Source organism: Protomyctophum parallelum (assembly GCF_964188405.1).
Source record: "Protomyctophum parallelum genome assembly, chromosome: 4".
In the NCBI taxonomy this organism is placed as follows: Eukaryota; Metazoa; Chordata; class Actinopteri; order Myctophiformes; family Myctophidae; genus Protomyctophum; species Protomyctophum parallelum.
The window spans coordinates 43,049,768-43,076,411 of record NC_139700.1 but is presented as its reverse complement, the minus strand read 5'-3'; the positions used below and the strand labels follow the sequence as shown (position 1 = coordinate 43,076,411).

Sequence of the window (26,644 nt, the reverse complement as noted above, 5' to 3'; positions counted from 1 at the left end):
TGCCTATTTGCAATTGTAGCAGGCTATAGGCGTAAGGGGCTTAATCATTCACCATTTAAATAAGTGCTTTGAGAGTTCAGATAAAAGCGAGATCATTTTAGGGGGTCGGGAGGACGGGACCGCGGCGTGCGTCGCCAACACATACCAGCACACATGCAAGCGGCAAGCATTCGTCCATATGTTTCCATATGATTCGTTCATCAATGATCAAATCACTACAACGTTGATTATGACTGCCTTGACGACATGATAGCCTATCTCTCATGCAGGCATCACTCACCCACATGACTTATCACAGCAGTGCGCAGTCTCACGCCTTCGCCGTGCACTGCGCACGAATGGGTAAAATTAATATAGGCCAGGCTACAAACGTATTCCATTCATGGCGTGGCGATGTCGATGTGTCATGTAGGTGCGTGCGTGCATGACAGCAAGGCAAGCGAGGTGAGAGGGAAACAGACAGGGTAGGCCTACAACTTTATTTAATTCATGCAGGTGTTCGTTCTTTATTTATTTAACAACACACCAGTTAGTTGGGCTTGCAAGTTGCGTGTGCGTGCGTCTGCGTGTGTGTATGAGAGAGGGGGGTGAGGCGGGCAGCAAGGCACGGGAGAAACTTTTCCAGGTCGTATTGCATGTGTTCATGTCGCAAAAACGAGGGCGAGGCTTGATTTCATAGGGCGTGCCAGATAGATTTCAGCCGTCACATTTATTAACGAAATTAAGGAAGGATCAGCTGTTTGCTGATCGCGGGACTTCCCAAATTATATACTGTGCACATCGAAAAGTATGTGATTAGAAAACAACCTGTGATATGTCTTCTGTTATTTTCCAGAAGTGATTACTTTACAAAAGGTCTCAATTGTTCATAAATAATGTTTCTTATGAGCTGGTCCAGCCGGCTCCATTCACTGCCATGTATTCATTGCACTTCCGGTGTGAGTTTGGCTCCCATGAAAGTGTCCATGAAAGTGTAATGGCGCAGCCCAGTCACGTGACCACTTCCCTAACTTCTCAAAGGTGAGCTTCCTTGGGGGTCTCTGAGACATACTAGCGTCATGATGTACTTGTACATTATGGCTGGGGGTGTACTTGTACATCAATGTCATAATGGGTGGAAATTGGGTACTTGACATGAAAATCTTTGAGAACCACTCGTCTACGTTATGGACTTAACCCATTTTGGACGAGAACCCCTTTTGGTGTTTTAAGCATTATGTTAAGCTGTTGAAAAATAGCAGATCTACAAGCTCATAGCGCGGAACCGAGTGCCGCGCTACGAGCTTGTAGGTCTGCTATTTTTGAAAAATCGTGAAAATGTGGCGCAAATCTTTGAATATATATTCTTTCAGAGCGAACGTTTTTAACTCAAATCTTTGCTACTAGCGGGTCCCTGGAACAACATATTTTCAGATGGGGGTCGGCGGCCAATTACATATATTTTTGGGCGTCCTTGACATGAAATATTGAGAACCACTGACATATTTTTTTCCCAGAATTTAGAAGACATTTTGGTAGAATCGTTCTCAGGCCTAAATGGGTTAATCACCAGGACAATTCATTTCATCTTACCCGAGGAGTGGATGGCCTTGCTCCTCTTCTGCATCACCTCCATGAGAGCCCCCACGATGCCCGATGAGGGGGCCGATGGAAGACCCTCTGGGATATCTGGCACCTGAACAACAACATCATTCAGCCACTGTAATCATGGTTAAATGAATAACATTAAAAAAGGTACCTGCACACTGGTGCGTTTTTCAGATTCTTTGCTGCATTTTTCTGCCGTTTTTTCCTGAAAAACACGGCCAGTCTGCAAGGATCTTAAAGGTTTTATGACATTCATTTTCATTTATTTTTCTTTTTTCTTTTAGGTTTTATGACCTCAATTATACCCAAAAAACCTGAACTTTGAACATTCAGTGGATTTTCTGTGGTCTGAATGTTAAAAGTTCATGTTTTTTGGGTGCAATTGAGATTAGAAAAAATAAGAACAATTCCAAAACCTTTTTTTTTATGTCACAATCCCTTTAAGAGTAGACAAATCACTAAGTTGTTACTGAGTGGATTTGTGTATTTCCAAAGGTTGACCGAATTATGCAAAAAAAAAAATCTGTTGCAGTGGGGTTGAAAGATTTGCCAAACTGTTGAGGATGGAGTGCTGGGGGAACTAATATAAAAGTATTCCCAAACATCATGAATAGTTGATTAGAATAGTGTTATATAAAAGCAATATCACACTCAAGGTCATGCTGCTACACGGTACAACAGCAGTTTTTCTCATGTGTGGTACTGCTTCAATAACACACACACACACACACACACACACACACACACACACACACACACACACACACACACACACACACACACACACACACACACACACACACACACACACACACACACACACACACTAGTGTCCACACTAGTATACTTTCTACTTTAATGCAGCCACATTCTGCCAGTTCTGTTCCAAAAACGTCTGAGACATTTGGCATATTAACGGCATAGAGAGGAAGTTCTCCTGCCACTCATCAGGCATGCCTGATGGAGGTCAGACAATTTCGTCGGTGAAGACTCCCATTTTTCTTGCTCTTCAGATTGAGGTTACTTTTATGAAAATATCCGAGAACATTTAGCTTTTTTCCGGAAGATTGAACAGTTTTTTAACCACTTCAAATACCCTTTAATCTTAAAATAACCAATAACCGGCCAATAATAGGCCATCTACAAGCTTACAACGCGCTAGCGACACTATCCCCATGTAATCCAAATGACTGAAATACGTTGCGAGTCACGACTAGAGAACTTCTTAAAGAACCACCATTCTTCTGTGCGTTAGAATCTGGTCTCAGGTCAGAATGGGTTAAAGAACCACCATTCTTCTGTGCGTTAGAATCTGGTCTCAGGTCAGAATGGGTTCCGTGTCAAACTCACCACCTTGAGCTTCATCCCCTGTCGGATCTGGTCCAGGAGGGCGTCCCGGCCCCCCCCGCTGGTGGCCACGGGGGGCTTGTTGTTCTGCTCCACCTTCTTGAGCTGCGTCCCGCCCCGGATCTGCTCCAGCAGGGCCGTGGGCCCCCCCCCCACGGCGGGGACGGCCACGGGGGAGTGGGGCGAGTCGCCCGCCGGCGCCGCCACCACCGCCACCGCGCCAACGTCCAGCTCGGGCGGGGGAGGGGGCCCGGGCGGCGGCGGTGGAGGAGGGGGAGGCGGGGGTGGAGGAGGAGCCACGCTGCCGCCGCCCCCACCCGTTGTTGCTGGTGGGGGAGGAGGAGGAGGAGGAGCCTGGGGGGACTAGAAGGGTTTGGGTTACGATTAGGCATGTTGACGATTCATTGTGAATTGATAAAAAAATCGATTCAAGCTGGTGTACAATTGAAATCGATTTTAATAAAAACTGTGTTGCGATGCAAACAGCAGGTAAGAGCTCGAGGGAGGGTAAAAAAAATACAGGGTCTTTGTAAGATACCGGTAATTGATACGTTTCCAGTCATTTGCTACTGTTGCAAAAAGAGGATAAGAGAAAACACAGTATTGGAGAAAAAACATACAAATTATAAAATGGATAAAAAAAAACACTGTACTTGACGATTAACAGCCATACAATTAACTGCCATTAGTGACGACCAGGCCTTACCTGAGGAGAGAGGGAGGCGTGCGAGGGTGGTGGCGGAGGGGGTGGAGCCTGTTGTTGTTGTTGATGGTGATGGATTGAGGAGGAGCTGTGGTGATGGTGGTGACCTCCTGCTCTGGTTGGTGGAGGAGGTGGAGGCGGAGGAGCTCCCAGGGCGCTGGGCCTGGAGGGCGGAGGCGGTGGAGGCGCCGACATGGGGGCCCGGGAGGGCGGCGGAGGGGGCGGGGCTCCGCGCCCGCCCCGGGACGGAGGAGGAGGAGGGGTGGGGCCGGGGGAGGAGGTGTGGGGGGGAGGAGGAGGAGGAGGAGGGGCTCCGCCGCCACCGCGAGAGGGAGGCGGAGGTGGGGCTGGGGTGGAGGAACAACAAAGGAAAAAAAGGAGTTAAGTTCCTTTCAAACGGGCAGCGATTAACGCGCCTAAGTAATTCATTTTCAATGAGACCTGCGTTATTTGTTTCTGTAGGCGCGGAGAAGTCGAGGGGCGACAACGCAAGTGTATTTACGTACGAGAGTGCGGTCCCACGAAATTGTCGCGCGCGTTGCTCGTTCGGCGCACGCGCGCCCCACAATTGACTAGACGTGGATTCTGTTGAGCTTATTTCCCTCTTGAACAGACCTGGAGCAGAACTGTTGTTGATCCAGGCGACGTCGTCTGCGTTCATCGATGCCCGTCTTAAAGTACGTTTTATGCTGCGTTCACACCGGTAGCTAGCTACAAAGAAACAGGATACCGTTCTTTTTCAATGGTCGACATGAAGATACAAAGATATACATTAGACGTTTGTAGCTGCTACAAAAGCTACAACAGCTACAAAAAGGTTGAGCTGGTTTCAACTTCAGCTACAAAAAGATACAAAGATCTGAGGCCGGTTCTACAAATCCACAGACACGGAACAAATAAGTTTATTTTTCTATTCATCTATAAATGCACCACATCTCTGTACGTATGTCTGTCTGTATGTCTGTGTAGTACGGCTGTAATGCACGTAACTCGAGAACCGTTTGCCCCGCCGACTTAAAATTCGACACACACGTTCCACACGCCCACAGGGAGTGCCGTGCCCGGCGCTGTCGAGTCGGTCGGACCCACGGCTGTCCAGAACCGCCACAAAAGGCCTCTGCCCGGGATCTGGACAGGACCCCTGGCCAGGCTCCAGATATGGAGCTGGCCTGTTCTGACATCAACACTCCATATTTGGGCATGCCTGACACAGAACTGGCATCGATTTCCAACTTCCATCGTTACTGACTTGGCGTTCTACAGTCGGGCACGGGACTAGTGTTCAAAAATAGCAGATATGAATATGAATACTTTTGTCTGAACCCCTCATATGAATCAAAGACAGGCAAGAGAATATATGAGGAGGGCGTTATCATTTTGGAATTTCTTGCCTTGAACAAAACCATGCCAGAAACCAAATGTATTTTAGTTAATTAATTCATCATCACTATCACATCAAACACAATCAAACAACAAAAACAAGGCTCAAACCAAGACAGATCCAAGCATGACGTCATGCAGAGAAACACAGCATGGTAACCATCCATTATTCTCCTAGTGGTAATGCTAATAATTCAAATAGCCTAATCATAATTGAGCTGTATGCCATAATTATCAAGATTAAAACAAAAAAAGGTTTTAAATACTACTTTATGCGCAATATAATATATGAAAGTTTCACTTTTTGAATTATATTACGGAAGAAAATGAACTTCTAATTCTAATTCATTGAGATGGAGCTGTATACATATAATATTTTTTTCCTCTTCTTTTTTCCCCGTTTTTATCAAAATAGCTGATCTACAATCCCACAACGCATTGCAGCATGTTGAGAGCTTGTAGATGCCTAGAAGCCATGTGCTTGAGCTCCACGATTCATGAATCACTGACACAGACTCATTATTACATTTTTCACTTTCCTGTTTTGATGTAAATACTGGAGATTCGGAGTTTGGGCTATGGCGCCATGGTCACAGCGCCGCAACGCAAGCTATATGGGATGATCCAACAGCACATGTGTGGAATGACTGCAAGCTGCAGAGTGCCGGCCACTGCCACACAGAGAACGCTGCACGCACGCGTGTGTAGAAACTGTTGCAGCTAGGCGTACATGGAACCCAGCCTTGACCGTACATACTGTAACTAAAAGGACCTGTTGCTTGACTGTACAACTAAAAGTCTGCAAATACTTGCACATCCCTGGGATGTCAATAATGAAGTACTAGACTTGACTAAATGGATTAACTGTTGCATACCCTAAAACAGAGAAAGCAAGGACGTCAGAGAGAGAAAGAGCGGACAAAGGCAGAGAAAGTACACACACACACACACACACACACACACACACACACACAAGTTACCCACCACACCACGTGGGCAGATCTGAGAAAAACAACCACATAAATCCCATTGAATCCTCATGAAAACATCATCATCACTCTCATTAAGAAACCAGGTCTGACTCTAGCGGAACTTTATGGAATAGAAAACACCTGCTGTACTATCATGAATGATTTTATTAACTGTCCTACAAGTTGGATATCATCGCTGTTGTGCAGAAACCAACTATCACTATCTTTTTATTTATAAATCAGTGCTATTGAACACCCTCTACGCCTGTGTGCAGGATTTACACATTTATTTTTAATGAAAAGTATTAAAAAGCGCTTCTGACTAAGTCTAACTCTATTGGATCCTCAAACTTCGTCATTCTACTCAATGATGGACAAAACAACTATCTTCTCCACATTAATGGTCAAAAAACCTCCTAACTCCACTTAAGCTGTATGTGGGTAAAGTTAGGATAATATAAGGACACATTCAAGTATCTGACAATATATAAAGTCAACATACCAATTTTGATGAGGCAGTATTGTGTCATTTTAAAAACATGTAATATTTTGGACTGGAAACGTTATTCCTCTGCTGTATTTTACTGTACAACACAGTCCAAGTGCTGAGGGCTGTACAGTAGGATACCCGGTGTCTGACACTCCTATACCCAGTTGTACCTGTTGACCCCTTTTTTGTGTCTTCATTAGTATTTAGTTTCTACCCTTATAGATGTATCAGTCCTGTGTTTCTCTACTGAACTGACATTGACAACTGAATGTCCCCCGTGGGATCTGTCACACCCATTCAAAGATGTTAACCATCTAGCCCGAGAGCAGAGATACATATGATAGATTCTATCATATATATATATCTCTGCTGTCAGGCAGAAACCACCTATCGCCAAAATGTTCATTGTTCAGGAAATGAAGAAAACCGTATATTTTTAAAACAAAGCAATACTGCCTCGCCAATGTTGGTATTGTGGCTTTATATATTGTCAAGTACTTGCATGAGAGAGAGAGAGAGGTTAGAGTCAGCTGCTTTAGCAGTCTGAGGGTCCAATGGAGTTAAGAGGTTTTGTCAATGGTTCAGTATTTTTTCTAGCGGTGGGCACTCTGTCTCTTACATGTAACTTTGTGTGTCCCTATGTCTGTCTGTCTGTTTAGGGTACCAAGTTACAACAGGTGACAAAGTGACACTGTTGAGCTTCACACTGTGCACAGGTGCATGATGGGAAACTGAGTTTTTAGTGTAACACCAATGTATTTTTCAGCAAGAGTGTCTGTCTGTCTGTCTGTCTGTCTGTCTGGGCCTAAGTGTTGCTGTTGAGCTTCACACTGAGCACTGTAAGAGTACAGCACAGTACAGTGTGAGTACAGTACACTACAGTACGAGTACAGTATGTGTCGTACAGCACAAGTACAGTATGAGTACAGCATGAGTACATACAGTACTCGTACAGTACAGTATGCAAACATTCTTGGTACAGTACGCTCATACGCTTACAGTATGAGTACATACTCATACAGTACGAGCACAACATAAGTACATAATCGTACTGTACAGTACAGAGTACAGTACTCGTACAGTACGAGTACAGTATGTGTCGTACAGCACAAGTACAGTATGAGTACAGCACAGTGCAGTAGAGTACAGTACAATACAGCACGAGAACAGTGCAGTACAGTAACTATAACAATTACAGTCTAGTTCCACCGCTCAGTTCACACGGGTGTGATTCTAACCAATATACCGACGTAAGGGTGTTCAATACCATTGACATTTCAAAGATGTTAACCTTGCAGTTGCAAGTGAGTGTGTGTGTGTGTGTGTGTGTGCGAGAGAGAGATCAGGCTCCAGTAAGCTCACCTTGCCTGCGTAGCTCGTTCTTGACAGCCTCCACTCCTCCCTTCTTCTCGATAAAGTCGTAGATGACCTTGGAGGTCTCTTTGTCCTTGAGCTGAGCCTCTGAGATGCCACACATGTCAAACAGGTTCTTCAGCTCAGGGTCCAGGTTGTTCAGCTGCGTTCCAAGAAAGAAAGACATTTTTTTTTAATGCACAATTTCACAATAACTAGTAGTATTGATCCATGGCAAATTTATAATGTCTTCAGTTATAAGTTAAGTGTTCTCTGTTGGTTGGAAACCGCATACATCCAAAACTGATACTTTTCAGGATTCAAATTCAACATTTTTCAGATGGGGTTCGCACTCCGCAGCCAAATGCAAAACGTCAATATTAGCAAAGTTCAAGTGTGCCTTCACGTTGTAACAAACAACATGGGTCGAAAGGGTTCTCTATCGCGGAGACGAGCGCCAAACAACCTGTAGCTCTTTGTTTGTTCAATATTTTGTCCACAAAATGTCATTCGTGTTGAAGGGCGGCTGACTGCATTATGTCACGTACATAGTTCACTGACCTTATTATAGACTAGAACATTGAAGTTTTAAATGTAATTCCCTGAGGTTTGCCATGGCACATTTGTCTGCCTCTGATCACAGCCAAGCACAGTACATTAGGGTGAAGAGAGGAAATGTCAGACAAACATTTGATGAATATGAGCACCCCAACCCCTTTTCATATCAGGGTCCATTATTTATTATTTGGCTTTTGAGCCACACAGACCGCCATTTCATGAGATTTAATAAATGTTTTGTCGTCAGATTGGATTTTGTGTAGATTTCTTAACAAAAAATTAACTCTTGGTCCATTTGTTTTCATTTTACACTCAAGTTTTAACCCATTTGGACGATTCTACAAATGCCTTCTAAATGCTAACAGTTTTCTGAAAAAGCCATGTTTCTATGTCAGTGGTTGTCAAACATTTTCATGTAAAGGACCCCCAAGATTATATGTATTTGGCCGCCGACCCCCATCTGAAAATATGTTGTTCCAGGGACCTCCCCAGAAGCAAAGACTTGAGTTAAAAACTTTGGCTCTGAAAGAACATATTCAAATATTTGAGCCACATTTGCACGATTTTTCAAAAATAGCAGATCTACAAGCTCATAGCGTGGCACCAATTGCTGTGCTATGAGCTTGTAGATCTGCTATTTTTCAAAAGCTAAAGTATAACATAATGCTTAAAACACCAAAAGGGGTTCCCGCCCAGAATGGGTTAAAGATCTAATAAGGGTCTATTTGGTTACCAGCTCTCCATCATTTAGCTGGGGGACCACCTGGAACCCCCTCAAGGACCACTGGTGGTCCCTGGACCACTGGTTGAGAACCACTGGTCTAGACATATGGACAACATATGGACAACATGTCCAGTGTTGCATACAGAATACAGATCATTTACACTGCTTTGCAGTAAAAGGTTGGTTCACTGACAGAAGTGCAAGTCTGACACCTAGTGGTCGTCAGTCAGCAAGCAGAAATACAACCGAGATGACCTGTATAGCCATGTGGTTTTCACCTGCCTCAATAAAACAGCTCCAATTAATTTAACATGCTGCTGAAAGACTAGTTAACTAGGTCCAGCAGAAGGTGTTCCAGTTCTGGCGTCTTAGGGTTCAAGTTCATCAAGGTCCTGGTGCTCACATAGATTAGACACATAGGCCTCTTTTCTACCGGGGTTGAACTGGTCCTGCCTAATATTGAACCAGTTCAGAGTGTTTCCACTGGAAATTAATTGGTTCAGGACCCTAAAAAGTTGGAACAAAAATAAATAAAAAAGGCCTCCGGTTCCGTGAAAGCACCAAAGGTTCCAAGAATCTAGTAACGGAACCAGTTCTAGAACCAACTTTATTTTGGTGGAAAAAGGACCATGTAGAACTCACAGTGAGGCAGCTGAATATCAAACTGACCTGCTAGAACCATACAGTATGTGCTCAGCAGGAGGTCAGCTGACCAGGGGTCTATTGGTCATTCCTTGTACTATAGGCTAATCCCCAAAGGTGACAGAGCTTTTGAGGAATGTCATTGAGTTACTTACTGTAACTCTACAACAGGCAGAACAAACCAGATATGCCATTGACAGTTTGTCAATTCATGACTTTCATTCACTTTTACGAATTTATCTTTGCCAACTCAATGGATTCCGTTCTCCACAGCATATCATTTGAGGTATCTACAGTACTGTGTACTGTGTACCGTGTACTGTGTGCGTGCGTGCGTGCATGATATTTGCATGTATGGTCACTCACCTAAATGAGGGCATAATTAAGCCCTAGTGTTATCAGTCATGCTTATGGTGTTTTGAAGAGAGATTGATAATAATTATGTGCATGCACCGTTGGTCCAATTTGTGTTCTGTGCTAATGGTTGTTCTACCTTATACACAACAATCCCTTCTGTTTCAACAGAGCATAAATGACAGCTGTGTAAATATGAATATAACTGATGCTAATGTAATTCCTCGGCTGGCTGTGCAAGGGCAATGTTGTGATTGTGAAATGTATTAATCGGTATTCTGACCGGGAAACACAATAAGAAAAAAACCGAAAAGAACAGAACGCTTCAAAATAAATGACATCCCATTTGTAAAACGTGTTTACTTTCTCTCTATGGACGAGGGGCGGAATGGATGATGCACAAAGCAATAACCCCTCGTCGTCAACATAAATTCGGTTTTGCCGTTTCTATGACAGCATTCGATGCAGGGGAGAAAACAGAAAAGTATGAGGCATAAGCAACAACAGCCCATTGTGTGGCGCAATCATGCATCAATCACACGGCCATTGTGCAGCAGTGACTCTTTGCGCGTGCCCTGTGAGTGTGTGTGTGTGTGTGTGTGTGTGTGTAAACTCACGTCAAAGCCTGTGTTTGGGTCCCAGCCCACATGGCCGATGTGCCTGCAGAACGGGACAACAAGGGCACAGACATGAAGAAAGAGCATACAGTACATGTGTCCTCTCTCACACACACACACACACACACACAGTACACACACACACACACACTACGTAAACCCACTCACTTATGCACGCACACACAAACAGTCACACATACCACACGCGCCAAACAATCAAGTCATTGAATGAATGCCAGCTTCCCAAGGCCACTGCAAAGACCCCCTTAAACATGAGTGGCCAACCTCAATATGTCACCCAACACAACTTGACTGTGAACACACACACAGTGCACAGCAGCACTCTGCCCACCAAACCAGAACAATCTGGACTATATCTGCTTCAACACACACAAGGACAAATATAAATCTCAATCTAAATTCAAGTGTTACTAGCATGCGCACATTAACGTAATGCTCTATAATAAAAGTGAAGCCCATGTGAATGTTAATGGACCTAATTAGCATCAATTAGTGCATGTGTGTAGTGCATTTGTCCAGCGGGTGCACTCTCGAGAGTTATGGGGGGGTCCTTGAAATTAAAGAATTTGAGAACCACATGAAGAGCCCCCGCAGCCCCCTCCCCACTCACTGGAAGTTGCTGGGCGTGCCGATGTCAGCCTTGGTGAGCTTCTTCTTCTTCCCCTTCATCTTCTTGTCCTTCCTGCTGCCCAGACCGGTGTGGCTCAGCATGTTGTTGAGGTGGTATGGCTGCTGCTCCCGCTGGGGTTGTTGCTGCTGGTGATGGTGGTGGTGGTGGTGGTGATGGTGGGAGTGCTGGGAGTTGTGGAAGCGTACATTGTTGATCTCTGGGTTCTTGATGTCCACAGTGGCCATGGGAAGAGCCGGGCCTGTGTTGTGTGGAGTGGACAGAGAGTGCAGAGAGGGAAGAAAAGGATGAAGAGAAGGGAGGGACGGACGGAGAGAGACGGGGCAGAGGGCGGGAGGGAGGCAGGACGTTATGTTACGTATACATGTTATGTATGTGTGGATGTTAATGTGTATGCCTTTCTATCATCCGTCATGGGGGGAGTTTTGTAGAATTGCTACTTTGCCCTTTGGGGCACTTTTTTTATACCGCGCCATAGAACACTTTTGCTCGATTGGAAATACTGCAACATGCATTTTTAAACTTAATATAAGTTAGAATTTCATTTATTTAAGACACGTTCAGTTGGTGTACTTCAAGGGTTGTGTGACAAAGTGGTAATGTTAAACCTTAGTGTGACATAATCGCAAAGAGTTCTTTGCAATCATTTTTGTCCTCCGTTCTTGGTTTTGAAAATGTGATATGAAATCCATAAAAGAAGCAAAAGGAAATCTAAGGTGCCTATTATTCATCAGCTCTCATTTTGTTTAATGGTTGATGCCAACACTGTACATGTCGTCATGCTAGCGCCATGTTCTAATCATGTGACATATCACCACATTTCAACCCAACGGCACCACAGGATCACAGTATTCACTTTTAAGCCTCTTGATGCCCTCGGGGGAGTTTTATTCTTTATTTAACTTGACTTATCTGCCTTTATCTGTAGCCTGTATACCTCCTGTGTTTCATTAACAGTGCTGCTGCTATGACACCTTAATCTCTCTGAGTGCAGGGATTAAATGATGGTCATCATCAAGCAGTTTCAGGGCTTGATGATGATAATAACAACGACGACGCATTGATCATGCATTTGAATCAGCTGTGTGGAGGGAGATCTAAAATATATCGTCTACTGTCGGGTGGAAACCTCATATGACCAAAAGTGGATTCAAATTAGAACTAATTGCAAAGGTCATCTGCTACTTTTTATGCTTTTGTGTGACAAGTAGGACATTAATATACAACAACAACAAAAAGTTAAAATATAAAAATATAGAGATAAGAGGTTTCTGTCTACAACCAACATTATGTAGGATAGGTTTGTGGTCCTACATAACCTTCAAAATAATTGCAGCTGCATGGCTACATGAGGGTCCCACCACCCGTCTGTCATTGTTGACAGAATGCATGTCTTAAAATACACGGCCACTTCTTAATGTCATCTTCCCCAACAGCAGACTAACATGATTTTTGTTTTCTGTCAGGTTGTGTTACTTCCCACACTCAACCGGTGATACCCATAATTTGCACACTCTCGTTTCCCCAGTAAGCTACCTAGAGAACTTGTGGCTACGTGGCTAAGCCTCGTGCAGAGCTACGTCGTAGTAAAAAGTTAAACTTGCAAGAATTGTTGCAACTTGTACCAATGTACCATGTCTTTTTGTAAGCTGTGAAATCACGAATAACACTAATATAAGCAAGGTTAGAGCTTGGGTATTAAAGGAGAATTCCATGCTAGAAGGCTTACCTTTCTTTGTAGTCGTTACGTCCCCACCAAAGAGGTCCAGGTGTTTTTTTGTGCAAAAACTCCTTATTGGCTATTTCCCCTACCATAAGCCCTCAATGAATTGCATTGAATGGGGCTATGGGGTGCTAATTCGCTTATTTCCATCGAAATAAGTAGTAAAGTGTGCCGCTTGGGATATTATTTACATTATGAAGAGAGGATATATACAAAAACAAATAAGCGTAATAGCGTATTATCACAACACCCCATAGCCCCATTCAATTCAATGCAATTAATTTAGGGCTTATGGTAGGGGAAATAGCCAATAAGGAGCTTTTGCACAAAACACCTGGACCTCTTTGGTGGGGACGCAACTACAAAGAAAGGTAAGAAAGCCTTTTAGTATGGAATTCTCCTTTTAGTGCCGGAAGTGCATCAAAATAGAAGCTCCGGGGTGCCAGAGTTGTCTGATCGCTTTTACTCTGAAAGCCATGAACCGGAAACACTTTCCTAAAAAGGTTGACTTTACAAAGTGACCTCACATCTCGATCGTTTTAATTTATACGATATATGTTCCAAAAAGCGTTCATATTTTGCGGGAGAGACGGATGAGGAGCAGATATGAAGCGCCACATATCGATCCATTCATCACCACGGAGAGCTCCCTGGATTAGGAGATACGAGTCATTCTTTCCGCCGCGCTAACATGCGAGTCAATGACAAGCTAATAGTTGCACAGAGCATTAGCATACGGAAAGCGAAAAGCGAAATGCCAAAAAGATATATATATAGGAAAAATTCTGAATATTCTTATCTCGCCCCGTGTCACTAGGACGTCGCTATGACGTCCAAGGCACTAATTTTTCGGAATCCTTATAACATATAGGGACGATTTATGTAAAAATTGTGTTAAGCCAGCACCAAGGAGAACTTTCTTCAGCAGCATTGTCTCCACACATCACCAACACTTATCTCACTACACAAGGTGCATAAACCAGCCCCAACTGTACAGCATTATAGAGGTGTCTATTTCTATTTGCACTTGATACTAAGTGCTGTGATCTGAGGAGAGAAAACGTGGCTGGCTCTTATTTCTTAACCTGGCACTCTATTATACATGAACACTCTGGCCCCACGGGAATATTTGTTACATCTATTGTCTGGACACTGTGACTCTTGCCTCTCAAGATACAGACTGTTGCCTCATACAATACAAATTTAAAATGCTTCCGCCTAAGATTCTGCATATCGGAAGTACCGAAAAGATGCTGGAAACTCCCCGATTACCATTTCACCTTTGCAGTCGCATGACGCAGTGGTTCTCAAACGTTTTCGTGCCAAGGACCCCCACATTGTATTTGCGACCGCAAGTTCATCCACTAGTGCAACTTTCAGACTAGTACCATCTGTTACACAGGTCCAATAACATCCTCCATTCATCACTGCAGACTTCTTCAGTTAACGAAACATTTCCGACGATTCAACTCTGATCCTTAAGGCTATTGTCATCTTCAAACCTAAACCTCCATTGTCCCATAACTGGTCGAATTCACCCTCTCTAGCTAAATTTCAATCAATACACTTCATTTTGAATTATCTACCCTCAGTCATCACACTGGGTCAGTGGAACTATAGAAATTGAGGATTGAAGTAACTTGAAGTAATAAAAAAGGGGACTCATGTACTTTAACCCATTTTGGGCGGGAACCCCTTTTGGTGTTTTAAACTTAGGTTATAATTTAGCTATTTAAAAATAGCAGATCTACAAGCTCATAATGGCGCGCCACGAGCTTGTAGGTATGCTATTTTAAAAAAATCGTGAAATATTTATTTCAGAAAACTGGAGGATTTAGAAGATTTTTTTTTAATGTTGAGGTCAGGCCTAAATGGGTTTAAAAAAAAACCTGTGGGAGGTGCAAGTCTGGTTAGCAGGCATATACTTCAAAAAGAGAAATAAACCTTCCAAGGAAGAAAACAAAGACAAACCACTTACTGCATCATCAACTTATTTATTAGCACTTTATTAGTTCCTTCCTTGGCAGGTTTATTTCTCTTTTCGAAGTCTATGCCTGCTAACGATGATCTAAAAGCAACCTCTGACATAACCATAATCTACAGTTAATCCAGATCCCTTGGATTCCCTATGGACGTCCCCACCTTAGTTCACCTCAATGCAACACCTCATATCTGGCCACGGTCTTGAGATGTGCACTAGAGCTCCACCAATACATTATTCTATTTTTTTTGTTTTTGTAACATCAGCACCTGCAATTTTGTCATGATTTTTAACTTCCACGTTCCCCATTTGCTCCATATTTGGGCATAGCTGCATTGGTAACTTCTTATGGTTTACGGCTGAGTCATCTCATACAGAGTGCTATGCGAAATGATGTGGTCCGCCAACCCGCCCTCCCATTAGCCAATGGCCCATTTTTTTCACCCTCTGTAAAGATTGTTCTTTCTTCAGATTTTCCATAAAGGCCAGTTCAGTTCAATCCAGTCCATTGTGTGACATGATTAAAAAGGCACAGGCAGCAGAGCTAAAATAGCAGTAAGGATAAAAGCCTGGTATCTGGAACTAAGACTGAATAGCTGCTTCTCAGAGAGGACAGGACAGGCTTTTCATCTGACACTGATGTAAGTAAATGACACAGACATTGTTATCAGGAACAAGCCATTTGAAATTTATAAAAGAACACCCACTGCTAGACAAGAGTTCACACTGGGTGACGAGACGAGGGAATTAATGACATGACCTCAATTTCTCAGCACTAATCACTAAATAGCAACGCAAGCATAATTCTCTCTTTCTCTCTCTCTCTCTCATTTTGAAGCATAATTTCATGGAAATTATTTTGCCTTAACTCTCAAACCGTGCGTCAATGAGCGCCACAGCAAATTAAGGGACAAGAAAGGAATAAGCTAAGTAAACATCTACCAAATATGAAGTCAAATCTACAAGATTGGCCATTTTCACAATATGTATCTGTGGAACCGAGTCAAACTAAATGTAATGCCTACAATTCCAACTGCCTGTCAGGGTGGGGGGGGGGGGGGGGGTCTCCACAATAGATCAAATATGATTATTTGGGGGGTCGCGGCCTTTCACAAAGTGGCAGCCCCTCCCCTCAGCAGGGCCTCTGGCGTTTAGGGGGACATTTGAGAACAGAACAAGAACAGAGGTAGAACAGTTAATCGATTGAATTGATTATAAACATGAATCGATTTAAATTAAATAAAGATTGTCATTATAGGTGACACTTTTCCCAAAAAAAACCAGTTGTACAACACTCAAGTTGATTATACAAACAATTGTTTGTTTTTACTGACAAATCAACAAAAAAAGAATGTAATCACAAGCACATGATTGCTTCACGATGAATTGGAAAAGCAATCAATAGAATATTTGCCCCTTTGCAGCCACGCTCCGGTCTGTTCTGTACAGGCTAATCCATGTCCTTAGATCATCATCGTCGTTCGTTACCGACCAACAAAGGAGGAGTTGGTGAAAGTGTTCAGTCTGTTGAGATGCCACACACCGCCAGCAGCTTAAAACACATGACACTACAGGCTCTGATGATGCGCCAAAAAGAGCTGGACTCAGACCTTAAGTTAGCCATTCGGTGACCTCTAACCCAAGCTTTAGAGATTAGCTCGACCCTGAACTGGCTCCTTTTACAGCACAGATTTAACAAAGGGGGAGGAGGGAGAGACGCCGTAGGAAGGAAGGAAGGAAGGGAAGGAAGCCATGTGGTCTACATATGGGGCCTTCTCATGGCCATCAACCCCGGAGGGGAGGGGAGGGACACCGGGGAGGGGGGGGGGGGGGGGGGGAGTGTCAGTCTGCAGCAAGCTATGCTTTATATAGAAGAATGTAGAGACCACTGATCCGCTGTCGGCAAACTTCCTATGCATTTTAATAAAGCCAGAACTCCCAAGATTTGATTCCAGCTCTTAGCAATGTGTCAAAGACACAAAAGTGTCCCTGAGCAAGACACTTAACCCCCTAAGTGCTAACCCCTCCCTGCTCCTCTGTGGGCAGCACTCAGCTGGATGAAGCTGAAATCTGATGTTACCCCCTTGGGATGAGACGGGCAGCAAAAATATATATAAAAAAAGAAAAAAAGACTCCATGCTCAATTACCACGGTCAACATCGGACAGACATCCAAGCCAGTTATTTTTGCTGAACAACTGATGTGATTTCAATAAACCAGTCCTGGTGTTAGTTAGTAAGCTATAGATAGCAACTGGGATATGGACAAAGTATTTATCATAAGTACCTCAATCTCTCACAAATACGGCTTGATCTCCTGATCACTTTTTCCCCCTCCAGTATATACATGTCATTTTCCCAAATGTTTACAAGGCTCGAAGCACCAATATGTTTTTATTTGACTGTAAAAATCGTAATAAACAAACCTCTCTATTAGTGTTATTTTCCTGGTGCATGACTGCATGTACACAAAATCCCACAAACGCAACATACTTCAGGTTCAGCACTGAAGTTAAAAGCTCTCAAGACATCAGATTCCTTTTTGCTTGCTTGCTACCTAAGACACATGTACTGTGATTTTTTACGGATATAAACCCTGTCTAGATAAAAGCCAATGCAAGTGCAACAGTCAGCATTTCCCCAAGTATCACGCTGAGACAGAACTTAAAAAAATAATTCGTCATTATTTAAGTTATAATTAAACATACCATTTGGAGGGTCACGTCTCTTCTCTGCAAAACAAAAATTAACACAATTTAAAGTTTTTAAATCAAATCATAAAAGGACCCATCCAAACAATGCTAGCGAAAGAAGATATGTAGACATAGTGCAGTTACGTGGGTGGGGAAAAGAGCGAATTATCAGAGAGGCAAAGCGCGTTGCTTTGGAAAGAAGTTAGTATAAGCCATTGTGACAGTCTCTAAGTCAATGACTGCTCTGATCCAGACCTGGACGTGAGAGGCAGCGATGCCGCCACAAGCCAGACAGAACATCATGCTACCTCACAGGAAGGAACATCAGTCAGGAAGAGAGTTGAGGAAAGTCATGGAAACCTCGACAGAGGAGAAAGTGGGTTAGATAGATAGAAAAGAGGTATGAAAGCTAAGCTAGGGTCTCTGCCGTGCTCAGATCCTTACCACTGCTTATCCTGCCAGCCATGTACCTCGCTCACCACTGTGCAAATAGCATCACATCAAAAAGCCCGGCATGCGGAGAGGAACAGGAGGAGCTGGCCAGGAGCCAGAGGAGGGAGGCCATGCTGCCTGCTGCAGACCCCCCTCTCCTTTTCAAACGATGCAGAGAGACGCTGCTGCTTTTACTAGAGCCCCAGAGATGGACACCACTGTGCTTACAGCAGCAGACCAGTTAGAAACAGACTGCTGACCTCGCCCCCAAACCAAGCCTTATAATCAACCTTTCCATGAGTCACTTTGATATGTACCATTCTGCTGTACATTCTGAAACCACATTATCCTGCACAAAATGGACATATTGATGGAGGTGCCTGGTGCGTATATGTAGTGCAATATATGTAGTCTAGTCTATTTTATGTACTGGACCCATTTGTCTCCGTGTTAGGACTGGCTCTACGCACCACGTCACGGAAGTGACGTTGTAGAGTTTCTGAAGATCGAAAAGGATGAGGTGTGATTGAAGCTGTGGGTTTGAGAGAGAGGGGGCTTTTTGGCCATGTTAGTAAAAGCGCGTGGGAAACTAGTGCGAAGTTGAAACGTCATTGGCTGTGAGAAAGAGGCATATCGGTGGAACAGACTCTGGCGTGGTGCATTACCAGTTTTGCGCTGTCGCCGCCCAAGTAGGTCATTGATGGCGAGTCGGAACCTCTTGGCCTCTTCTTCGCTTGCGAAGTTCAGTCCCATCTGGCAGCTCTGCAGGAAAGACAAATCAAGCCACTTTAAACATTGTCTGGGACAGCCCGTGGACCCCCAATATGAAAAGATATGCCAGGGACCCCCATAAGAGAAGATTATTTTTACGGCTCTAGCAGTGATTTTCAACCATTTTAATTTCAAGGACCCCCAGTTTGACCTGCATTAGTCTACGGACCCCCATTTAATGACATTTCTATCTCTGGGACCCCAATTTATATTGTAAAATCAACGTTCATTTAAATTTAAACTTTGAAGATCCCTGACTTAAACTACACGAACCTCACAAAACCAAACTCAAACTCACTTCTATTCCCTGGCTTTTAAACCGTGAATAATGTGTACTCTTGAGTGTTTGATTTTATTGTATATGTTTTTATTACTGCATTGTATTATTTTTTTTATTACGGCTTTGCCTAATTGTACAGCACTTTGGTCAACTTTGTTGTTTTAAATGTGCTCTATAAATAAAGTTGGATTGGATGAACCTTGGCGTCGCTAGTCTGGTCATAATAGGCAGATATTTTATGTAGATTTGATGGGGGAAAAGGAGAGGCCCAAGAACAGAGCCCCGGGGCAACTTCATACTATAATAAAATATGATAATCAATATTAATGCAGTTGTGAGATACTACTACCCGTAAAAAAAGTGTAAGTCACAGATACAAGGCAACATAAAACGGTACACTAGAGGCTATACATTATTACATTGTATGATGAATCAAAGCTAGTGTTCAGAGACTTACATCGCCTGGAAATGAAATGAAGTACGCTCTGGAGTTGCTGATGGAGAAGTTATTGTACAATTCCTGCTCAAACATGGTCTTTCCTTCCTAGAAAAGAGAGAAAATAAACAGTTTCTGGCCGGAATTGCAACATAGTTACGGAAATTACGTTAGAAGCACAATTCATATTTGGTACTAGAGGTTTGGGTTGTGGAGTTACCTTGAGGTACTAGAGGTTTGGGTTGTGGAGTTACCTTGGTACTAGAGGTTTGGGTTGTGGAGTTACCTTGGTACTAGAGGTTTGGCTTGTGGAGTTACCTTGGTACTAGAGGTTTGGGTTGTGGAGTTACCTTGCCGTGACATAACTTCAGACGAGCACAAAGTGGATTCTGACCATGTATACAATTACAAAACCCGTCTCAGCCGGTGCCAACGACCTTCATCAGGTATCAGGATACCTGATGAAGGTCGTTTAGACCGAAACGTTGTCACCTGAATAAAACTATTGTTCTATAAGTGAAGACAGCGTGTGGGACCCTTTTCTTCTCACTATTTGAATTACAGTAAGAAGATCTGGTGGGTATGCTTCTGAAACGAATCACTGTGTATGTTTATTGTGTTAAAGAATTACCATAGAATCTTTACCAATGATATTTTATTCATATTTTTGTGACAATGAATTTTTTTCATTTGATCAACAGCGCAAGATATCTCACCAATAACCCACACCTCCACCAAAGTGTCATTGCACTTCAAGTTTGATAAAATAAATACTACATGCAACAAAAGCACTAATTGGAGATACTAGTTGATTATCAACATCTATGGTAGGTGGTAGTGTATATTGCTTTGGAAATATTCATCATAAAACGTACATTATATTCCCATAATGACAACTATTGTTGTACTAAGCCCCCGAGTGGCCATGGAAAGAAAAAAAAAGATCTTGTCTGGACAAGATAATATCTCGTCCGGACAAGATATTATCTCGTCCGGACAAGATAATATCGTCCGGACAAGATCATTTATTTTTCTTACCATGGCCACTCAGGGGCTCCGTAATTGTTGCTTTCGTCCTCGTCACTTATGCACATTCGCACAAGTCTCAAACTTGAAAATAATTTAATTGACTGAGTTTCAAAGTCACTAAAAATTTTCAAAATGCAGATTTGCACCTAGCGTTGGCTTGCTCCGGGGGCCAGGCTAGTTACACCCACGGACTCACCTTGATGTCCAACACCCTGATGTAGTAGGACCTCTGGGGGTTGTCTTTGATCAGACACGCCACGCCACAGCATCTCTTCACCCAACAGGAGCTCCGGTCAGCCCCGTACACCTGCACCACTGCAGAGCATAGAGCCTGGGGACACAAACACAGATGGTCGTTAGTAATGTGCACAACACACAGTGATAGCATGCAGCACCCAAGACATGCAATCTCCGGTTTACTTCCCGTATCGGCGGGAAATCGGTGGGGTGAACGTGAACACAGATTCTGATGTTCTGAACGATTCCTCAGCCCCATAGTCAACTAAATATTGGACCTGATCACAAGCCACACAATCTTCCCATGGTTTTCATACTAAAATGGCTTTTCTCCAGAGACACAAATATACAATTATATTCACACTCTTGTGGGATCTGGCACCAGTAAACATCGGACATGATCACTGCACCCACTTAGGAGACCATTTGTAGGATTTGTGTACCATTTCGGCTCTAGTGGCTCCAATTGGGGAGGCGTGATAGCATGCTAACTGCTAAGTCAAGTGTACATAGCTGTGTATAGACCGATTCAGAAACGGGTCTCCTGGTCGCAGCGAACTTATTTCCTGTAGGCAGAGACGACATATCTGCAGTGTAAACTCGCAGGTCTTCTACTACATTGAATGGTAGAGTGACTGATGTTAGTCAGTTAACGTTACTCTTTTACCTGCTTTTTACTAACACTAACTCTACAAAGATGCCCAGAACATCAGGATGAACCTGTGTAGTTTATGGCTGCTCCAACAGTAGTGGCAACATTCAACTTTGGAGAGAAACGGAATGTCAAACAATACACTGCGGTGGCTGAGACCAGAGCCATAGAGTAATGGTTGAGACGAAGCAGTGAAAGGTCCTGAAAGAAACATAACGTCAGTCTTACCCAATACCCAATTTTTCTGTTGTACTGTATGAACACAATGCCGCTGTACTTTATACCGCAAAGTATGAGGTAAAGTACAGCAGCCTAGTGTAACACAAGGCTGCTGTACTTTTAGTACAAGCTGCTGTACAAGTTGTACAAACTAATAACGAAAAATAGCCGATCTTCAAGCTCGCATATAGGTCTGCTATTTCCGGTGCGCTACATGCTTTCAAAGGTGACATGCTGGCTTCTATAGAATTAAAATGACTGAAAACATTCATGGCAACTGAGAATTTTAATCCATGAGTTAAGTACTGCCTTGCCTCAACTAGACAACAAGATGCTGATAGAATCTTCTATCCTCCTCCACATCAATTATCTTTCCAAGCTAGATACATCGGGCTATATCCTTGACATGGCTGCATTTGCCAAATTAGGCTTGGTATTGCACAGACACGCATCTGGCATTTTTCCATATTAACTACTGGAAGTGTTCACAAAAGCTTGCACTTTCACTGCATGAAAAGGAAAGGATAGATGAGTTCTCTGAGGTTTTGAGGTCTATGACCGGCACAGCCACAGTGGACCATCCTGTTCGGGCTTTGTTCCTCCTCTCAGCAACAGAACCCAATCTGTGCTTCATTCACTGCAGGGCCAACGAGGAAGAGGATATGTCACTTGGCTGGTTTCCTTCTCAGTGATTGATGGAGCATTTTTAGGAGGAACACCAGGAAACGCTTTTCAACATGAAGGCACTCCCACGTCACAACAGGGAAGGTCAAAAGGGCTAAGAGGAGCTATAGAATAGAAGATTTCAACCGATGCTGTGCTATCAGTATGTCTTCTCTGTGCAAACACAGTAGGTTTTTGGTTCTGGTTCTCCTGTGTCTTGACATCAAAACATTTAAACACCAAGTACATTTGACTTGAGGTCACATCACATCCCCAGGTTCACACTGACCAAAGTCTGTCTGGTTGGGAAATCGATCTAAGTCCTTGGTTCTGAAAGTGATATACCAGGGGTCCCGACTCCCACGGTAAAGTAGTTAATATAGCATCACAATCATTTTAACAGATCATTAAAACCAGGAAACCAGTGTCATTTCAGATTTTCGCGTTGGCCGTTCAATAGCAGATATACAAGCTCACAGTGCGCCGCTTCGTGCCGCGCTGCAAGCATGTACATTTGCCATTTTTAAACACGTTTTTAAAATCTTTAAAGTGTGCGAAGAACTACTGATTTAGAAGGCATCTGCAGAATCGGCCTCAGGTCTAATCCAAGAAGGGCAATAAAAACAGGCTAGTTCTCATTAGTCATGCAAGCCTTCTTCTTACTACAATAAATGTGTGATCTATTGCACAGGAGAGGCCCTCTAGGTATCATCATCATAATAGCCAACATGGTGGCAGTAGAGCAGCACAGGATAAATGTAAATGGGATTGACAGCAAGGCTGACTTGTTGTACACCTCCGTGAGTCTGCAGTGCGACAGGATGAAACACAATATCAAGATCACCAGAGTTGCCATGACGGCTCATTATAAGTGACTTTGGGCTTGTTTTTCATGTAAAGTCGCTTATAAATATTGGTATTTGAGGGGGGATCCGATGATAATTCTGACGGAGCATTATTCAGACATGCGGGAACAACGGTCGGACTAGCGCTCAAACATGCGCTGCTCCCGTGCTTGCGGTTATGGTTTTAGGTTAGGGATAGAGGTAGGTTGTCGGTCTAATGACTGTCGGACCAATAATAGTGGATTATTTATTTGTTTCGTTATTACTATAAATTATACTATAACACACAGTGCCTATTCCCTCCACGTGCCGGATGGCCCACCCGGTACGTGCCGGATGGCCCACCCGGTGGCCGGTACCCACCGGATAGCCCGCCCAGTACCGGCAGAGTAGTTCTGGAGCAGCGGATTGTGTGTCCCTGGTTTTTCCCTTCGGGACTGATCGAGGACAGCTACTGGGACGTAGGTCGGGACTTGGTCACCCCGGCTGGGTCACCCGAGTGAGGGGTATGATGTTGGAAACCCCGATGACGGCTTGGGATACATCACTGAGGATACGTCCCAGTTGCATCCTAGCGATGTTTTTTAGTTCTTCTAAAGTAAAAACGGCTTTGATAGCACATCAGTGAGCTGGATGCAATCCTACCTGGAGGGGAGAGAACAGATGGTGGAGGTGAACGGAACACTGTCTCTCCCCCCTCCCCCCCCCCCCCCCCCCCCAGTGAGCTGTGGCGTTCCACAAGGAAGCATACTAGGGGCTTTACTGTTCCTTATATATGTAAACGACATGACATCAGCTTGTGACTGCAACTTGTTCCTGTTCGCAGATGACTCAGCACTGCTGGTCTCGGACAGGAACAAACTGCAGGTTGAAAAGACCCTCAGCTCTGAACTCGGTAGAATCTGCACCTGGCTCGTTGATAACAAACTATCCTTACACCTGGGGAAAACTGAATCCATCCTCTTCGGATCAAATAGTAATCTCAGCAAGGCAGATGGATTCTTGGTTAGAGTGGGTGACAATATTATCACACGAAAAGATGAAATTACCTACCTAGGTTCCATCCTGGAGGCTAATCTTTCCGGTGATAAAATGGCCACCAACTTAATCAAAAAAGTCAATCAAACAACAAGATTCCTTTACAGGATCTCCTCACTGGTCAACAAAAACACCTTGAAGACCTTAACAAGAGCCCTCGTACAAGGTTTCTATGCATGCACCTCTTGGTACCACAGCACCTCAAAGGCCCTTAAAACAAGGCTCCAGAGTCCAGACCTCCCAAAACAAACTGGTCAGGCTCCTACTTGGCCTCACCGCCCGAACGCACCTCACCCCTGCCCACTTTGACAGGCTGGAATGGCTTAGGGTCGACGACAGAGTATAGCATCTTGCAATGGGTCCGGTCCACAAGTTTCGATACACCAAAACCGCTCTCAAAGGGCACCTATACGGCTGCAATTCTTAACTGGCCCCCCGTAAAATCGGAATCCCCCCGCCTCCACCCCTTTTCCCCCCTTACTGTATATGTTTCTTTTCCCTTTTTACCTCCTTTATGATGAATTCCTGTTCTGTTCTTTGGCTATAGAAGTGTCACTTTGTATGTCTCTAAATGATTAATTGTAAACAAGTGTAATGCTTTATTGGGTCGTCCATTCACAGTTAACAGTCTTTGTATTGAGTTGTGCTTGAAATGTACTGTAATTCTGCAAACTGTTAATAAATATTTCTAACTATCAATCAATCAATGCTGCTGTTTTTTCTAGACGAGTCCAGTTGGTTCAGCCTGGGCCCCTGTCTCGGTCCAGTGTTGCCAGGTTTTGAGAAAAAAAAGCAACCAGGTCTATGAAAACAAGCCCGGAAGAAGAGACTGGTCTGGTAGGTTCACATGAAAACTTTAAACCTAATATAGACCATCTACATTACAAGCTCACAACGCGTCAGCTATTTCCCAAGAATAATCTTGAAGAAAATGCCTGGCACAAAATATTTTCAGATATGTATATATCTGAAAATGACCTTGGCTTGACATGAAAATGTTTGAGAACCACTGGTCTAAAACAACATTACACAGCAAGGACCCCCCACCCCCAGCGACCATGCACATAACGATAAACGTACAAGCGACTTCACAGAAAAACAAAACCCAAAAAGTCGGTTACAATAAGCAGACATGGCAACACTGGTCCAGTCCAGCTTGCATTAAAAACCTGCACCATGCATGCAGTGACTATCCAGTAAAAAACCAAACCAATGCAGAAAAGCTGCTGAGCTGTCAAGATGCTGACTGTCTTCAAAACACCAACTTGTCACTGCTTCGTTCATCATGTTATCTAAATGTTCCACTTGTTATTGCGGCCCACACGCACTGTCTGAAAACACAAACGCATACCCTAGTCTCCATCATGCACATGAAATTAACGTCATGAATGAATAGCAACTTAGCAAGTGTTCTTTCCTATGATAATACATGAACAGGTTTCATCAATGTTATAACTTACGATGCATTTCCTTCCCAGGTAGTTGAACAAACAGTCGTTCTCCTGCGGGGTCAGCAGGATGGAGCCGACGTTTGCAACCCTCCGCGGTGGAAGAGGGTTGTGGTGGTGGTTGTTCATGGCTGGTGTGTGGTGGTCAGTGGTTTGGAAAATAAACCCCCAATAAAACACACACACACACACACACACACACACAAAATAAACCCCCAAAACGCACTTATTCTTGTAGATAAGACAAGTATTACATAGAAATAATATCCATGCAGCAGGCTTGGGTCGCCGACACCACGGCCTGCTCTGCTGCCTGCAGGCGGATCATCTCATCTGGGGTTGTGTGTGTGTGTGTGTCTGTCTCTCTCTCTCCAACGTGGAGGATTGGACTGGAGGCCCCGCGGAGCTTCTGCAAAACAACAATCTTCTCCGTTTGGGAGATGACCCTGGGTCCTAAAAATAAGCCGTGGGAACCGTGGTGGTGCACGCACAAGAGGGAACGATCCTTAAACTTTCATTCGGAAACTCTGCTCCGGCTGCACCATCATCGATGCTGCGTCCCGTCCATCCAACATGGACGTGGGAAGGAACGCACCACTCTGACGAGAAAGGGAAGGGGTGGTATCTTCAACAACACGGCATAACATGTTGTCGTATCTTCCACGCACGACGGTGGTGGTGAAAATAAATAAAGAGACTGTACTAATGCGGTTGAGAATTGTTGAATATTTGTTTTATTATCCGTTCGGTCAATATTTAGCCTACTAGTGTTTGCAGGATGGGGGAGACGGAATGTCGTGACACTAACAAGCTGAATGGTTTC

The 26,644-nt window shown here is 43.8% G+C and overlaps 1 protein-coding gene across 2 annotated transcripts in view; it reads right to left on the bottom strand.

Moving 5' to 3' along the window:
* Positions 1-26,381, bottom strand: part of wasla (WASP like actin nucleation promoting factor a) — a 29,329-nt gene extending 2,948 nt beyond the window's left edge. The window contains exons 1-12 of one of the 2 annotated variants that reach the window (XM_083763230.1): positions 25,834-26,381; positions 20,916-21,050; positions 19,712-19,798; positions 18,869-18,965; positions 17,787-17,810; positions 11,358-11,616; positions 10,727-10,769; positions 7,841-7,994; positions 6,002-6,019; positions 3,641-3,984; positions 2,938-3,297; positions 1,573-1,675 (exon numbers count right to left, since the gene is read on the bottom strand). In XM_083763230.1, the coding sequence (XP_083619356.1) occupies positions 1,573-1,675; positions 2,938-3,297; positions 3,641-3,984; positions 6,002-6,019; positions 7,841-7,994; positions 10,727-10,769; positions 11,358-11,616; positions 17,787-17,810; positions 18,869-18,965; positions 19,712-19,798; positions 20,916-21,050; positions 25,834-25,950 (1,741 nt within the window). In that variant the 5' untranslated portion in view covers positions 25,951-26,381. The remainder of the gene's footprint in view (positions 1-1,572; positions 1,676-2,937; positions 3,298-3,640; positions 3,985-6,001; positions 6,020-7,840; positions 7,995-10,726; positions 10,770-11,357; positions 11,617-17,786; positions 17,811-18,868; positions 18,966-19,711; positions 19,799-20,915; positions 21,051-25,833) is intronic. The other variant, XM_083763231.1, reaches the window with a different exon arrangement.
* Positions 26,382-26,644: the final 263 nt, after the last annotated feature.